This window comes from Hyla sarda, unplaced genomic scaffold (genome assembly GCF_029499605.1).
Source record: "Hyla sarda isolate aHylSar1 unplaced genomic scaffold, aHylSar1.hap1 scaffold_345, whole genome shotgun sequence".
NCBI lineage: Eukaryota > Metazoa > Chordata > Amphibia > Anura > Hylidae > Hyla > Hyla sarda.
In genome coordinates this window covers 152,068-170,591 of record NW_026610208.1, presented here as the reverse complement: position 1 = coordinate 170,591, position 18,524 = coordinate 152,068, and the positions used below count along the sequence as shown (strand labels likewise).

The window sequence follows — 18,524 nt, the reverse complement described above, 5'->3', positions numbered from 1 at the left end:
CGATACAAAAAGAGAGCGAAATCCCGAACTCAGAACATCCCATCCCATCAAAGAAAAGCAAAAACCCAAAACAGACAAAAAAGCCGAAACTGAATAATCGGGGGCAGGGAGCAAAATAAAAAGGGGGGGGGGGGGGGAGGCACCACCGCCCAGTCAAACAATAGGACAACAACCGGAAAAAACAGTCATTCGCGGACCCTCATGAAACACAAGCTGCGTGTCCCGGATCGCCCAAACAGTCTCGGACCGACGGGCCTGCAGCCGCACAAAATAGGCACCGAAAAGCACATCAGACACCCAAGTCCCATGGAAGGAGACGAGGAGAAAGGAAGTGCCCATCCACATAGTCCCGAAAAAAGCCAGCGCAAAACCTCGGATCAGAAAAACAACGCAAAAAGCGACGACCAAAATCCGACCCGCAGCGGGAAAGCCACCCAACTGTTTTTTATATTTTTTTAATCGTTTAGTAGGTGATTCACAAGAACAGGTGAAGAGTACCCTGCGTCACATACTAAGAATGTTATTTGAATGCACAGATAATACCAAAGTTTAACCACAACACTGTAACAGTCTGTCCCACCTAAACCCGAGGTGTTCTCCCATACACTGAGCTGCCGAGACGGTCCTGCTTATCACACTGTATCACATGCCGTGAGATCCCCATAGACCGCAAAGGGCCTAATCGCCCAAATCTCGAACCTCCTTGGAGAGAAGACAGCAGTCAACTTCCGATTTCACATCTGTATTAAAACGAAATAGGAAATCAAAACATCAAAAGCCTTGTAAGGTTACTTCAAGAGGCAATCCAAGTATGAAAAACTCATCCCCTATCCACAGACAAACTTGGAACCTCTGGGACCCTCCTCGACTGTACACCTCCCGGCCTCCACACCAACACCAACCACTCCCAAGCGCCGTATCGCGAGTGCGACCAAGTCGCAGGAGCCACCAAAGCGGACCAAGAATTACCCACTCTCCACGATGACCCACAGGCCGGCCGCACAAGCAACCCTCCGACTCCGCCTGAGGGAGCAACCTCTGGAACTACTGCAAGAGAAAAACGTGACAAAGCGTCAACACCCAATACCGACCCCAGGGAGCGCAGCCCTGAAATAAATCTTAACTCCAAACAGCGTAGCACTAGGTGCAACAAGCCGAGCACAGGAAGAAAGCCGAAAGAAAGATACTAGCAGTGACAACGCCCCTATTGTCAGACCGACAACACGCTGCAAAGTCCCACAACCAACACCAAGAGAAAAGCGCAAAGAAAACCCAAGCATGGCAGAAACCCACTAACTACCAAGACCCAGGGGTAAACCACCCCGCAGCAGCTACTTCCGAGAACAGAGCGAGCTCCCCGTGCACTGAAACGGGGGGACTGAAAGCAGGCCTGTCCACTGCACGACTCCTGAAAAAACCCCAACCAACCGAAACTTCACCCCCAAACGCACCAAGGGCACAAATACCACACACCCTCAGCGGCCAGAGACAACCTGCAGGAAAAAACTCCGCCCAGAAACATATCCCCCGCTGAACATTCAGTAAACCAGCAAGGACCGGAACAGGGGCACCTAGCAGTCGCGAGGAATCCAAAACAGGAAAATGCAATCACTCCCTGTCCACAGTAAAGCTGCAGACCAACGCAGCATGCAGAAGACAGCAACAAACCACACCCCAACAAGCATAAAGCACAGAAGAATTGCCCTCCGGAATACCACCACAAACAGAAGAACCCACAATGCAAGACAAAAGGAGACTCAAGTGAAAACTACCCACCGCCACATCAGCGAAGGCACCCTGCACGACATAAAGGAGTCCCATGCCTACCAGAGATTGGGAGCAAAACAGGAGAAAACATCTGACAAATATACTAGGACAAATGGAGCAGCGGAGAGGGACTACAAATAATAAAACCAAGAGAAAGCCAAACAAAGGGGGAGAAAACCAAAATAAACCAAACCGTAACTAGGTGGCAGCCACCGATTCAGGACATGGAACAAGCCACGGGAACTAAGACCACAAAACCCCAGCCAAGCGCGCACCGCAGAAAATGATACCCTACCAAAGCACCCCTCCAAGAAGAGGCGTACCCAACTCACAACCAGAGACCAACACAGACATAAACCCATATCCGAGACCCAAACGCAACAAACACATGGGAACAAAAGGACGAACACTACACAGAACGCAGCCATAAGCACACTAACCGGGGAAGGGGAAGGCACTACCCAGCCTAGCCAGCTGAAGACAACTGGCCTGCCAAAACCCCAACGGCAGGCCCTAAACTAGAGCTCACCCCCGCCCCCCAAGCCCAGCATCAGAACACTCACCAATTCCAGAAGATGGAGGAATCACTGCACCACCGCCGCAGTCGTGGGACAAGGCACGCTGGAGACCGCCGGGTCGTGGGTACTCGGCCGCCACCCGGGACAGTGCCGGAAACCACGCCGGGAAACCAGCAGTAGAGACTCCGAGGCACTGCATGAGGTGCCGAACCACTTAATCCCTGCAGGTGAGCAGAAGGCCCAAAAAACACCGCCTCCCAGGGCCAGAGCGGCGACGAATATGTCTATGCTCCCATCCAGCCCCAGAGGGGGAAGAGCAACATGAAATCATGGGAGCACTCCCTACCCCTCCATGGGGGGCACTGGAGAGGCAGGAGGAAGAGGGACAGCAGCAGCGGGGTTGGGGGGGGGGAATTCGGGGCGGAGAGGTGATGGGGGAGGCGGGGGGGGTGCAGTGGCAGCAAGAACCATGAGGAGCACTGAAGAAGCTGGAGGAAAAGGGGGGGGACCTGCAGCAGTAGGAGGCAAGGGGGGTGCTAGAGTGGTGGGGGTGGGGAGCTGAGTAAAGGAGTAGGGACGGTACGAGGGCTCATTTATTTTGCGCCGTGATCTGAAGTTTACAGCGGTCCCATAATTGTTTTGATCTGATTTTTGATCGCTGTTTATCCGTTTTTTGTTATTTTTTTATATATATATTTTTCTTGTTATAAAAAACGATCATGGGCTTTGGACTCATTTATTTTTAATATTTTTTTTTTTTTTTTGCGTGCGTCATTGACCGTGCGGTTAAATTGATGATATATTTTTACAATTCGGACATGCACGCACGTGGCAATACCACATACGCGTATGATTGTTGTAATATAGGTTTACATTTTTTATTTAATTTTTTTAAATGTATTTATTTATTTATTTATTTTTTATATTATTATTTTTATACACACACATATATATATATATATATATATATATATATATATATATATATATACATATACACACATACATATATATACATACATACACACACACACGTATGGGGAAAAAAAGGGGGGGGATTCAAAACTTTATGGAAAGGGTTAATGATCTTCAACTTTTCAAATTTTATTTTTGCAATGCCATAGCTCCCATAGGGGGCTATGACACTGCACACACTGATCACTTGCCATGTATTAACATGGCAATGATCAGCGTTATCGGCGATCGATTGCTCAAGCCTGGATTTCAGGCTTAAAGCAATCAAACGACGATCGGACGCGCAGGAGGCAGGTGAGTGACCCTCCTGCTGCTTCCCAGCTGATCGGGACATCGCGATTTTGTTGCGATGGTCCCGATCAGCCCGACTGAGCAGCCGGGATGATTGTACTGTCACATTCAGACGCGGTGATCAACTTTGATCGCCTCGTCCAAAGAGTTAATGCCGAACATCTGCCCGATCGGCGATGTCCGGCATTAGCATGGGTCCTGGTTGCTTATAGCAACCGGGACCACAGGCTATAATGTGCGCTCAGCATGTGAGCGCGCATCATAGCCGGGGATGCGCAAATGGACGTTAATAAATGTCCATTTGTGCTAAGGGGCTAAGAACAGCAGCAGCCGTCCAGGGGCCGCCACCGCCGTAAATGGATGGGACAGCAGCAGGGAAAAGGAGAAAAAGCAGAGCGCGCTCATAAGGAGCTGCAGACTGCTCTGCATTGGGGACGCTGTGACAGATGCGCAGCCAACGCTCCGGGCGAGCCGGAGCTCACGCGCAAACCCGTCACAGCGCAGGGGCGGGCGGAAGCAGAGCCGTGCGCACGGGAGGCTGCGTCGAAAATCCAGCAGTCGCATGACAGGACCGACGAAAGGACGTGGGAGAAAGGGCACAAGGTACGGGCAGGGGAGAGGGCTCAGGGTACGGGCAGGGGAAAGGGCTGAGGGTACGGGCAGGGGAGAGGGCTGAGGGTACGGGCAGGGGAGAGGGCTCAGGGTACGGGCAGGGGAGATGGCTCAGGGTACGGGCAGGGGGAAGGGCTGAGGGTACGGGCAGGGGGGAGGGCTGAGGGTACGGGCAGGGGAGAGGGTTCAGGGTACGGGCAGGAGAGAGGGCTGAGGGTACGGGCAGGGGGAAGGGCTGAGGGTACGGGCAGGGGGGAGGGCTGAGGGTACGGGCAGGGGAGAGGGTTCAGGGTACGGGCAGGAGAGAGGGCTGAGGGTACGGGCAGGGGAAAGGGCTGAGGGTACGGGCAGGGGAAAGCGCTGAGGGTACGGGCAGGGGAGAAGGCTGAGGGTACGGGCAGGGGAGAGGGCTCGGTACGGGCAGGGGAGAGGGCTGAGGGTACGGGCAGGGGAGAGGGTTCAGGGTACTGGCAGGGGAAAGGGTTCAAAGGAACTACGGCGTGAGGGAGGGCGGGACTGCCTGGAGAACCGCCAGCCTCCTACTCTAAACGCCAATGCCGCAGGTGCAACAGGAGGGGAGACCAGCTTAGCCAACAAGCGAGCAAGCCAACCCTCACGCTCCACCTGGGCCATAAGATGTAAAAACATACCAGCCAGCAGCAAAACTCTGGGTCCTGGGCAGATTGAGGGGGGAAGGGAAGCACCACATCTATAAATACCCAGGGGAGGGCCCCTGAAAGCCCGGGAAACTATTAAACCCCTGATTGGTGCACTCCTTCCCTCCCACCCATGGGACATACCACTATATTTACCCACAAGTTTTACAGGCGGGGGAGGGGGCTAAAAACCTTGCCTGTATATTTCTTAACCCCTTAACTGCTCACCAGTCAGGGGGCAAGCTACTTATGCACAGCTTGCCCCTCCAGTCCGGTACACTTTTGGGTGCTATTTCAATCGCAACTTGCGATAATCCCAGACAGTTCATAAAACACATTCCTGCATAGGGGGAGACTATGGCTCTTGTAATAACTGTATACACCCATTTTTCGTTGCGGGTGGTCAGGGTAGCAAAGTTATTAAAGGCACACACCCGAATCCTGTTTGTAGGACGCCAAAAGGGTTGTGGTGACTGGGGTTTTGCAATGATATTAAAGCGTCTGGTGGTATTAACCCTTTATTGTCCTGACGCCAGGATGCAGTTTGCTTAGTATAGGAGATCCTGCCGCCAACCGGACCAAAAATGGCAGGGATAATAAACGGAATGTCCACAGCAGATTTTATGAGATAACTGGAAACTTTTACTTGAACTTTTATGCAATAATCTTTACAATTGTACAGTTTCTCCTGAGGTAACCGGAATGCAGGTTCCTCACAGGCCTGGCTGGGATGATGAGCTTTAAGCAGGCCACTGTGCTACTAATTATAAGATTTGAGTAGAATAGTAGTCACAAGGATTTGTAGATTGAGCTTTATAGCTCACGGTTTTAGTGGCTGCTGGTCCTTTAGGCTTTGTCCTAGTTGAGATGAATGAAGATATGCTGATTTGCAGATTGATCGTCCGGAACTAAGAGCTAAGAGAGTGCAGGAACAAGAGAGAGAATTTGGAAACTAGAACCTTATATATTAAGGGGGCTGGACTAATCCCATTGGTTGCCAAGCCTGTAAGTCCTGAACACAGAGAACTCTGGGTACATCACATGACATCATCACATGACCCCGGAAGGTCCTAAATATCTATACAACCATTATGACATACCATGTGACCTGGGTAGGTCCTATACATTTGTACACTATACAAAAATACATTTATATGAGGCGACCAAGGGGCAAGCCCTGCAGGAGAGCCCTGTGGAATGGAGGGACTCTAGCTGAGGGGACTTTAGACAGGGACAGGACCAGGTCCATTCCCCCTAAGTTGCAAAAAAATAAAAATAGCCAGCACAACTACCTAATACACGGGTGCACGCTGCTGTGGCAAATACAGAGTATACAAAAAAGCAGATTGCAGCAGCTTACTTGGTCAAAAAAATTGAGGTTCTTAGCGCACTTTTTGATCAAAGGGTGTCCCCCCATCCACCACGCGGAGGTGACCTCATTTCAGATGGGACCCTAACACACATTCTGAGCCTAACACTCATAACACTCACTTCTTGCTGGGCATATGGCCTCTGACTGGGTGACATGCTGGATCCATTATCAATTTAAATTAAAATACCTCCTGTGAAAAAGGGGAGGGGTGCACAACTACAGAGGGTGCAATTCCCCCTAAGTTGCAAAAAAAAGTTTTTTTAAGTAGTTTTGCTGGCTATTTTTCTTTTTCTTTTTTTGTAAGTAAGAGTACCTGTTCACGTTGTGACGCCAGGGCACCGTTAACCTATACACGGGCCGAGGTTGGAGACAGCTTCTCCTGGGCCAGACACAGGAAATAAATGAACACACTGATGTCAGGTTACAGATAACTGTCTTTACTGAGCTTGTGCAGGCCGTGGTGTGAGAGTGCAGGGTACCCCTTGCGAGCCTTGCTGCCTTGCTGAGATTTGTGGTGATTTCACCAGACAGAATTGTAGACTGTGACTTGAGTTTCTGGTTGCTAGGGTCCTTCCAAGACACTATAGACTATTCTGCAGGGCCATGTATTCCTCCTGAAAGTGACACTTGTAGGATGACCAATAGAAGGATTAAAGGAGTAGGCCTCTCCTCAAAGCACACGACAAACAGCACACCTGAGCCTCTCCTCAGAGCACACGACAAACAGCACACCTGAGCCTCTCCTCAGAGCACACGACACACAGCACACCTGAGCCTCTCCTCAAAGCACACGACACACAGCACACCTGAGCCTCTCCTCAGAGAACACGACACACATGACAGCTGAGCCTTTCCTCAGAGCACACAGCACACCTGAGCCTCTAATCAGAGCACACAGCACACCTGAGCCTCTCCTCAAAGCACACGACACACAGCACACCTGAGCCTCTCCTCAGAGAACACGACACACAGCACACCTGAGCCTCCCCTCAGAGCACACGACACACAGCACACCTGAGCCTCTCCTCAGAGCACACAACACACAGCACACCTGAGCTTCTCCTCAGAGTACACAGCACACCTGAGCCTCTCCTCAGAGCACACGACACACAGCACACCTGAGCCTCTCCTCAGAGCACACGACACACAGCACACCTGAGCCTCTCCTCAGAGCACATGACACACAGCACACCTGAGCCTCTCCACAGAGCACACGACACACAGCACACCTGAGCCTCTCCTCAGAGTACACAGCACACCTGAGCCTCTCCTCAGAGCACATGACCCACAGCACACCTGAGCCTCTCCTCAGAGTACACAACACACAGCACACCTGAGCCTCTCCTCAGAGTACACAACACACAGCACACCTGAGCCTCTCCTCAGAGCACATGACACACAGCACACCTGAGCCTCTCCTCAGAGCACATGACACACAGCACACCTGGCCTCTCCTCAGAGCACATGACACACAGCACACCTGAGCCTCTCCTCAGAGCACACAACACACAGCACACCTGAGCCTCTCCTCAGAGCACACGACACACAGCACACCTGAGCCTCTCCTCAGAGCACACAACACACAGCACACCTGGCCTCTCCTCAGAGCACATGACACACAGCACACCTGAGCCTCTCCTCAGAGCACACGACACACAGCACACCTGAGCCTCTCCACAGAGCACATGACACACAGCACACCTGTGCCTCTCCTCATAGCACACGACACACATGACAGCTGAGCCTTTCCTCAGAGCACACCTGAGCCTCTAATCAGAGCACACAACACACAGCACACCTGAGCCTCTCCTCAGAGCACATGACACACAGCACACCTGAGCCTCTCCTCAGAGCACACAGCACACCTGAGCCTCTCCTCAGAGCACACAACACACAGCACACCTGAGCCTCTCCTCAGAGCACACAACACACAGCACACCTGAACCTCTCCTCAGAGCACATGACACACAGCACACCTGAGCCTCTCCTCAGAGCACACAACACACAGCACACCTGGCCTCTCCTCAGAGCACACAACACACAGCACACCTGAGCCTCTCCTCAGAGCACACAACACACAGCACACCTGGCCTCTCCTCAGAGCACACAGCACACCTGAGCCTCTCCTCAGAGCACATGACACACAGCACACCTGAGCTTAGCTGTTGCTCAGGAGCCACACTAGGGTGAACTGACTAACTCCTCCTCTGCACCTCACTATACAGAGGAGACTTTTGGGGTCTCATTGGCAGGCAGGGTCACATGGGGTTCATTGCAGGGTCTCATGTGTAACACTCTTAAAGGTACAATAACATTAAACACATATACCAATAAGGAATTAAAATGTAGAAAAATATAATATTCTTATATTACAATAAATACACAATTATTACAACAATAGTAGTGGGCCCAACACCTTGTGCTGCCAGGCTACCCGAGTCCAAAACCATGGGATAGCCACTGGTGCTGGGATACCACATATATACAGAGGTCCTATATACAGGGGGTCCTATATAAAGGGTCCTATATAAGGAGGTCCAATATACAGGGGGTCCTATATAAAGGGTCCTATATAAGGAGGTCCAATATACAGGAGATCCTATATACAGGGTCCTATATTAAGGGGGTCCTATATAAGGAGGTCCAATATACAGGAGATCCTATATACAGGGTCCTATATACATGATGTCCTATATACAGGGTGTCCTATATACAGGCTGCACTATATACAGGGTCCTATATAGAGAAGGTCCTATATACAGGGAGTACTATACACGGGGTCCTATATACAGGGTCCTATGTACAGGAGGTCCTATATACAGGAGTCCTATATACAGGGGTCCTATATACAGGGGGTCCTATATATAGGAGATCCTATATAGAGAAGGTCCAATATACAGGAGGTCCTATATACAGGAGGTCCTATATACAGGAGGTCCTATATACAGGGGGTCCTATATACAGGGGGTCCTATATACAGGGAATCCTATATCCAGGGGGTCCTATGTACAGGGGGTCCTATGTACAGGAGGTCCTATATACATTAGTTCCTATATACAGGAGTCATATATATATATATATATATATAGGGGTCCTATATACAGGAGGTCCTATATACAAGGGGTCATATATACAGGGGGTCCTATATCCAGGGTGTCCTATGTACAGGGGGTCCTATATACACGAGTTCCTATATACAGGAGTCCTATATATTATTTATATATATATATATATATATATATAGGGGTCTTATGTACATGGTGTCCTATATACAAGGGGTCCTATATACAGGAGGTCCTATATACAGGAGGTCCTATATACAGGGGGTCCTATGTACAGGGGGCCCTATATACAGGAGTCCTATATACAGGGGGTCCTATATACAGGGGGTCCTATATACAGGAGGTCCTATATACAGGGGGTCCTATAAACAGGAGTCCTATGTACAGGGGGTCCTATATACAGGGGGTCCTATATAATGGGGGTCCTATGTACAGGTGTCCTATATACAGGAGTCCTATATACAGGAATCCTATATACTGGGGGGTCCTATATACTGGGGGGTCCTATATACAGGAGTCCTATATACAGGAGTTATATATACAGGAGGTCCTATATACAGGGGGTCCTATATACAGGGGGTCCTATATACAGGGAATCCTATATCCAGGGGGTCCTATGTACAGGGGGTCCTATGTACAGGAGGTCCTATATACATTAGTTCCTATATACAGGAGTCATATATATATATATAGGGGTCCTATATACAAGGGGTCCTATATACAAGGGGTCCTATATACAGGGGGTCCTATGTACATGGTGTCCTATGTGCATGGGGTCATATATACAGGGGGTCCTATATCCAGGGTGTCCTATGTACAGGGGGTCCTATATACACGAGTTCCTATATACAGGAGTCCTATATATTATTTATATATATATATATATAGGGGTCTTATGTACATGGTGTCCTATATACAAGGGGTCCTATATACAGGAGGTCCTATATACAGGAGGTCCTATATACAGGGGGTCCTATGTACAGGGGGCCCTATATACAGGAGTCCTATATACAGGGGGTCCTATATACAGGGGGTCCTATATACAGGGGGTCCTATAAACAGGAGTCCTATGTACAGGGGGTCCTATATAATGGGGGTCCTATATAATGGGGGTCCTATGTACAGGTGTCCTATATACAGGAGTCCTATATACAGGAATCCTATATACTGGGGGGTCCTATATACTGGGGGGTCCTATATACAGGAGTCCTATATACAGGAGTTATATATACAGGAGGTCCTATATACAGGGGGTCCTTTATACTGGGGGTCCTATATACAGGGGGTCCTATATACAGGGGGTCCTATATACAGGGGGTCCTATGTACAGGGGGTCCTATATACAGGGGTCCTATATACAGGAGTTCTATATACAGGGGGTCCTATATACAGGGAGTCCTATATACTGGGGGTTCTATATACAGGGGGTCCTATATACAGGGGGTCCTATATACAGGGGTCCTATATACAGGGGGTCCTATATACAGGGGTCCTATATACAGGGGGTCCTATATACAGGGAGTCTTATATACTGGGGGTCCTGTGTACAGGGGTCCTATATACTGGGGGTCCTATATACAGGGGGTCCTATATACTGGGGGTCCTATATACTGGAGGTCCTATATACTGGGGTCCTATATACAGGGGGTCCTATGTACAGGGGGTCCTATATACAGGGGGTCCTATATACAGGGAATCCTATATCCAGGGGGTCCTATGTACAGGGGGTCCTATGTACAGGGGGTCCTATATACATTAGTTCCTATATACAGGAGTCATATATATATATATATATAGGGGTCCTATATACAGGAGGTCCTATATACAAGGGGTCATATATACAGGGGGTCCTATATCCAGGGTGTCCTATGTACAGGGGGTCCTATATACACGAGTTCCTATATACAGGAGTCCTATATATTATATATATATATATATATATATATATATATATATAGGGGTCTTATGTACATGGTGTCCTATATACAAGGGGTCCTATATACAGGAGGTCCTATATACAGGAGGTCCTATATACAGGGGGTCCTATGTACAGGGGGCCCTATATACAGGAGTCCTATATACAGGGGGTCCTATATACAGGGGGTCCTATATACAGGAGGTCCTATATACAGGGGGTCCTATAAACAGGAGTCCTATGTACAGGGGGTCCTATATACAGGGGGTCCTATATAATGGGGGTCCTATGTACAGGTGTCCTATATACAGGAGTCCTATATACAGGAATCCTATATACTGGGGGGTCCTATATACTGGGGGGTCCTATATACAGGAGTCCTATATACAGGAGTTATATATACAGGAGGTCCTATATACAGGGGGTCCTATATACAGGGGGTCCTATATACAGGGAATCCTATATCCAGGGGGTCCTATGTACAGGGGGTCCTATGTACAGGAGGTCCTATATACATTAGTTCCTATATACAGGAGTCATATATATATATATAGGGGTCCTATATACAAGGGGTCCTATATACAAGGGGTCCTATATACAGGGGGTCCTATGTACATGGTGTCCTATGTGCATGGGGTCATATATACAGGGGGTCCTATATCCAGGGTGTCCTATGTACAGGGGGTCCTATATACACGAGTTCCTATATACAGGAGTCCTATATATTATTTATATATATATATATATATATATAGGGGTCTTATGTACATGGTGTCCTATATACAAGGGGTCCTATATACAGGAGGTCCTATATACAGGAGGTCCTATATACAGGGGGTCCTATGTACAGGGGGCCCTATATACAGGAGTCCTATATACAGGGGGTCCTATATACAGGGGGTCCTATATACAGGAGGTCCTATATACAGGGGGTCCTATAAACAGGAGTCCTATGTACAGGGGGTCCTATATAATGGGGGTCCTATGTACAGATGTCCTATATACAGGAGTCCTATATACAGGAATCCTATATACTGGGGGGTCCTATATACTGGGGGGTCCTATATACAGGAGTCCTATATACAGGAGTTATATATACAGGAGGTCCTATATACAGGGGGTCCTTTATACTGGGGGTCCTATATACAGGGGGTCCTATATACAGGGGGTCCTATATACAGGGGGTCCTATATACTGGGGGGTCCTATATACAGGGGTCCTATATACAGGAGTTCTATATACAGGGGGTCCTATATACAGGGAGTCCTATATACTGGGGGTTCTATATACAGGGGGTCCTATGTACAGGGGGTCCTATATACAGGGGGTCCTATATACAGGAGGTCCTATATACAGGGGTCCTATATACAGGGGGTCCTATATACAGGGGTCCTATATACAGGGGGTCCTATATACAGGGAGTCTTATATACTGGGGGTCCTGTGTACAGGGGTCCTATATACTGGGGGTCCTATATACAGGGGGTCCTATATACTGGGGGTCCTATATACTGGAGGTCCTATATACTGGGGTCCTATATACAGGAGTCCTATATACAGGGGGTCCTATGTACAGGAGGTCCTATATACAGGGGTCCTATATACAGGAGTCCTATATACAGGGGGTCCTATGTACAGGTGGTCCTATGTACTGGAGGTCCTATATACAGGAGGTCCTATATACAGGGGTCCTATGTACAGGGGGTCCTATGTACAGGGGGTCCTATGTACAGGGGGTCCTATATACTGGAGGTCCTATATACAGGGGTCCTATATACAAGGGGTCCTATATACAGGAGGTCCTATATACAGGGGGTCCTATGTACAGGGGGTCCTATGTACAGAGGGTCCTATATACTGGAGGTCCTATATACAGGGGGTCCTATATACAGGGGGTCCTATATACAGGGGGTCCTATATACAGGGGGTCCTATATACAGGAGGTCCTATATACAGGGGGTCCTATTGTGGTGTTGGCTAATAGTGTGTTTTGTAGACTTATGTGTCATGTGACGCCAGGACTATTAACCTTTCGCACTCCAGGGATGCAGTCATCTCTGGGTAAGAACCGCTGGTAATTTCAGGACTTGCAGATACGGTGCAGACAGGACACTTTATTTTTAGTGCATTGTGGCTGAAGGAAACCACAGTAGTATTGATGGGCACTCTGGGACTTGTAGTGTTTAATGACTGAGACATGACTATATCTGACTAGCCTTGACGTGACTATATCTGACGAAACTAGACTGAATTAGACTTGACCTAGGAGCTGACAATCACTGCCTTTCGCCGCTTCACTGGACAGAAAGTAGGTGCTTACCATGAGACTCCTCCGCTGTGGGGCCCCATGAGACTCCTCCGCTGTGGGGCCCCAGGAGACTCCTCCGCTGTGGGGCCCCAGGAGACTCCTCCGCTGTGGGGCCCCAGGAGACTCCTCCGCTGTGGGGCCCCATGAGACTCCTCCGCTGTGGGGACCCAGGAGACTCCTCCGCTGTGGGGCCCCAGGAGACTCCTCCGCTGTGGGGACCCAGGAGACTCCTCCGCTGTGGGGCCCCAAGAGACTCCTCCGCTGGTCGGGGGAATCCTGGTGAACAGCTATACCTGGGTCTGTGGGCCGGTCCTGGTGGGGTGAGGTCTGGACCATCTCTGCACACACTGACTCCTCCCCGTTTGGATGGACCTGGGTGGAGAAGGACTGGAGGCCCTGATTGGCCAAACTTCACATGTGATTTCCCATGCATCCTGCTTCAGAGATACAGTTAACTCTTTCCATGACAGCAGCATACAATGTCATACAACAGATGAAATACATTGAAGAGGAATCCCAAAATACAAGACACCTCAACCCGGAGCGGTGGGCCGGAGCAGACCCCATAAAGTCACATCCACCTGACAGGACAGGGGAACAAGATTGTCCTGCATTGGGACACCGCATTATCGTCTGGTGTTTGATACTGAATGCTGAGCCGTGTATCTCATCATCTGCTGTGTGATACTGACTGCTGAGCCATGTATCTCATCATCTGCTGTGTGATACTGACTGCTGAGCCGTGTATCTCATCATCTGCTGTGTGATACTGACTGCTGAGCCATGTATCTCATCATCTGCTGTGTGATACTGACTGCTGAGCCGTGTATCTCATCATCTGCTGTGTGATACTGACTGCTGAGCTGTGTATCTCATCTGCTGTGTGATACTGACTGCTGAGCCGTGTATCTCATCTGCTGTGTGATACTGACTGCTGAGCCGTGTATCTCCTCCTCTCCTGTGGTACATGACATCTTGTCGTCCTCAGGTCTTATATTTCACTAATGTCCTGCAGTGAATGTGACACCTCCGGTCCCTGTATCCGATCCCCCCCAGGGGTCTGCGCTCTCTGCTCCGCTCAATAACCATTATCATTGGAGGCCATAGAAACAAAGAGAAAGAGGCTTAACCCCTGACATCCCGGAGTGGGCGAGAGAGGATCCTGATCACAAGAGATTACAGTCTATGAGGAGTGAGGATCCTGATCACAAGAGATTACAGTCTATGAGGAGTGAGGATCCTGATCACAAAAGATTACAGTCTATGAGGAGTGAGGGTCCTGATCACAAGAGATTACAGTCTATGAGGAGTGAGGGTCCTGATCACAAAAGATTACAGTCTATGAGGAGTGAGGGCCCTGATCACAAGAGATTACAGTCTATAAGGAGTGAGGGTCCTGATCACAAGAGATTACAGTCTATGAGGAGTGAGGGTCCTGATCACAAGAGATTACAGTCTATGAGGAGTGAGGATCCTGATCACAAGAGATTACAGTCTATGAGGAGTGAGGGTCCTGATCACAAGAGATTACAGTCTATGAGGAGTGAGGGCCCTGATCACAAGAGATTACAGTCTATGAGGAGTGAGGGTCCTGATCACAAGAGATTACAGTCTATGAGGAGTGAGGGTCCTGATCACAAGAGATTACAGTCTATGAGGAGTGAGGGTCCTGATCACAAGAGATTACAGTCTATGAGGAGTGAGGGTCCTGATCACAAGAGATTAAAGTCTATGAGGAGTGAGGATCCTGATCACAAGAGATTACAGTCTATGAGAAGTGAGGATCCTGATCACAAGAGATTACAGTCTATGAGGGTCCTGATCACAAGAGATTACAGTCTATGAGGAGTGAGGATCCTGATCACAAGAGATTACAGTCTATGAGAAGTGAGGATCCTGATCACAAGAGATTACAGTCTATGAGGGTCCTGATCACAAGAGATTACAGTCTATGAGGAGTGAGGATCCTGATCACAAGAGATTACAGTCTATGAGAAGTGAGGATCCTGATCACAAGAGATTACAGTCTATGAGGAGTGAGGATACCGATCACAAGAGATTACAGCCTATGAGGAGTGAGGGTCCCGATCACAAGAGTTTACAGTCTATGAGGAGTGAGGATCCTGATCACAAGAGATTACAGTCTATGAGGAGTGAGGGTCCTGATCACAAGAGATTACAGTCTATGAGGAGTGAGGACCCTGATCACAAGAGATTACAGTCTATGAGGAGTGAGGACCCTGATCACAAGAGATTACAGTCTATGAGGAGTGAGGACCCTGATCACAAGAGATTACAGTCTATGAGGAGTGAGGATCCTGATCACAAGAGATTACAGTCTATGAGGAGTGAGGATCCTGATCACAAGAGATTACAGTCTATGAGGAGTGAGGACCCTGATCACAAGAGATTACAGTCTATGAGGAGTGAGGATCCTGATCACAAGAGATTACAGTCTATGAGGAGTGAGGACCCTGATCACAAGAGATTACAGTCTATGAGGAGTGAGGATCCTGATCACAAGAGATTACAGTCTATGAGGAGTGAGGATCCTGATCACAAGAGATTACAGTCTATGAGGAGTGAGGACCCTGATCACAAGAGATTACAGTCTATGAGGAGTGAGGACCCTGATCACAAGAGATTACAGTCTATGAGGAGTGAGGACCCTGATCACAAGAGATTACAGTCTATGAGGAGTGAGGACCCTGATCACAAGAGATTACAGTCTATGAGGAGTGAGGGTCCTGATCACAAGAGATTACAGTCTATGAGGAGTGAGGATCCTGATCACAAGATCTTACAGTCTATGAGGAGTGAGGGTCCTGATCACAATAGATTACAGTCTATGAGGAGTGAGGACCCTGATCACAAGAGATTACAGTCTATGAGGAGTGAGGATCCTGATCACAAGAGATTACAGTCTATGAGGAGTGAGGACCCTGATCACAAGAGATTACAGTCTATGAGGAGTGAGGATCCTGATCACAAGAGATTACAGTCTATGAGGAGTGAGGATCCTGATCACAAGAGATTACAGTCTATGAGGAGTGAGGATACCGATCACAAGAGATTACAGCCTATGAGGAGTGAGGGTCCCGATCACAAGAGTTTACAGTCTATGAGGAGTGAGGACCCTGATCACAAGAGATTACAGTCTATGAGGAGTGAGGGTCCTGATCACAAGAGATTACAGTCTATGAGGAGTGAGGACCCTGATCACAAGAGATTACAGTCTATGAGGAGTGAGGATCCTGATCACCAGAGATTACAGTCTATGAGGAGTGAGGATCCTGATCACAAGAGATTACAGTCTATGAGGAGTGAGGGTCCTGATCACAAGAGATTACAGTCTATGAGGAGTGAGGACCCTGATCACAAGAGATTACAGTCTATGAGGAGTGAGGGTCCTGATCACAAGAGATTACATTCTATGAGGAGTGAGAACCAACTCACAGCCTCCTCCCAGTTACCTCCAGTGTGACAGCCTCCTCCCAGTTACCTCCAGTGTGACAGCCTCCTCCCTGTTACCTCCAGTGTGACAGCCTCCTCCCAGTTACCTCCAGTGTGACAGCCCGCTTCCAGTTACCTCCAGTGTGACAGCCCGCTTCCAGTTACCTCCAGTGTGACAGCCCGCTCCCAGTTACCTCCAGTGTGACACCCTCCTCCCAGTTACCTTCAGTGTGACAGCCCGCTCCCAGTTACCTCCAGTGTGACAGCCCGCTCCCAGTTACCTCCAGTGTGACAGCCTGCTCCCAGTTACCTCCAGTGTGACAGCCCGCTCCCAGTTACCTCCAGTGTGACAGCCTGCTCCCTGTTACCTCCAGTGTGACAGCCTCCTCCCAGTTACCTCCAGTGTGACAGCCCGCTTCCAGTTACCTCCAGTGTGACAGCCCGCTTCCAGTTACCTCCAGTGTGACAGTCCGCTTCCAGTTACCTCCAGTGTGACAGTCCGCTTCCAGTTACATCCAGTGTGACAGCCCGCTCCCAGTTACCTCCAGTGTGACACCCTCCTCCCAGTTACCTCCAGTGTGACAGCCTGCTCCCAGTTACCTCCAGTGTGACAGCCCGCTCCCAGTTACCTCCAGTGTGACAGCCTGCTCCCAGTTACCTCCAGTGTGACAGCCTGCTCCCAGTTACCTCCAGTGTGACAGCCTCCTCCCAGTTACCTCCAGTGTGACAGCCCGCTCCCAGTTACCTCCAGTGTGACAGCCTCCTCCCAGTTACCTCCAGTGTGACAGCCCGCTCCCAGTTACCTCCAGTGTGACAGCCTCCTCCCAGTTACCTCCAGTGTGACAGCCCGCTCCCAGTTACCTCCAGTGTGACAGCCTCCTCCCAGTTACCTCCAGTGTGACAGCCCGCTCCCAGTTACCTCCAGTGTGACAGCCTCCTCCCAGTTACCTCCAGTGTGACAGCCTCCTCCCAGTTACCTCCAGTGTGACAGCCCGCTCCCAGTTACCTCCAGTGTGACAGCCCGCTCCCAGTTACCTCCAGTGTGACAGCCCGCTCCCAGTTACCTCCAGTGTGACAGCCTCCTCCCAGTTACCTCCAGTGTGACAGCCTCCTCCCAGTTACCTCCAGTGTGACAGCCCGCTCCCAGTTACCTCCAGTGTGACAGCCCGCTTCCAGTTACCTCCAGTGTGACAGCCCGCTCCCAGTAAGGGGGCAAATACTTTTACGGCAGTTCTTTTTATTAATAGATCCATACAAATTGTACGTATGTGTTTTGGAGGTTTCTTCACGATTTCTCTCTTATCCTCCTGTGTGGTCTCCATCTTGTCTCTTGTGTCTCAGGAATACACAAGCAATGGGAAGTGCTACACCTTTAACTCTGGAAAGCCGGGATACGAGCTGCTGTATACCCTAAAGGGGGGCACCGGGAATGGCCTGGAACTAATGCTGGACATACAGCAGGACGAGTACATCCCGGTGGTGGAGGATACAGGTAAGTGATGTTCGCACAGGTGAGATACGTAAGTACAACTAAAAAGTCATAAATAATTGTCAATATGTGTTGGAGAGTAGATAAGGTAGTGAGGCTCTGTTAGA

General features: G+C 49.4%; 1 protein-coding gene across 4 annotated transcripts in view; it reads left to right on the top strand.

The window, feature by feature from the left end:
* LOC130331005 (acid-sensing ion channel 1C-like) overlaps nucleotides 1-18,524 on the top strand; it is a 186,301-nt gene that overhangs the window by 41,636 nt on the left and 126,141 nt on the right. For all 4 annotated transcript variants that reach the window (XM_056553662.1, XM_056553661.1, XM_056553660.1 and 1 more), the window contains one exon: nucleotides 18,270-18,420. In XM_056553662.1, the coding sequence (XP_056409637.1) occupies nucleotides 18,270-18,420 (151 nt within the window). The remainder of the gene's footprint in view (nucleotides 1-18,269; nucleotides 18,421-18,524) is intronic.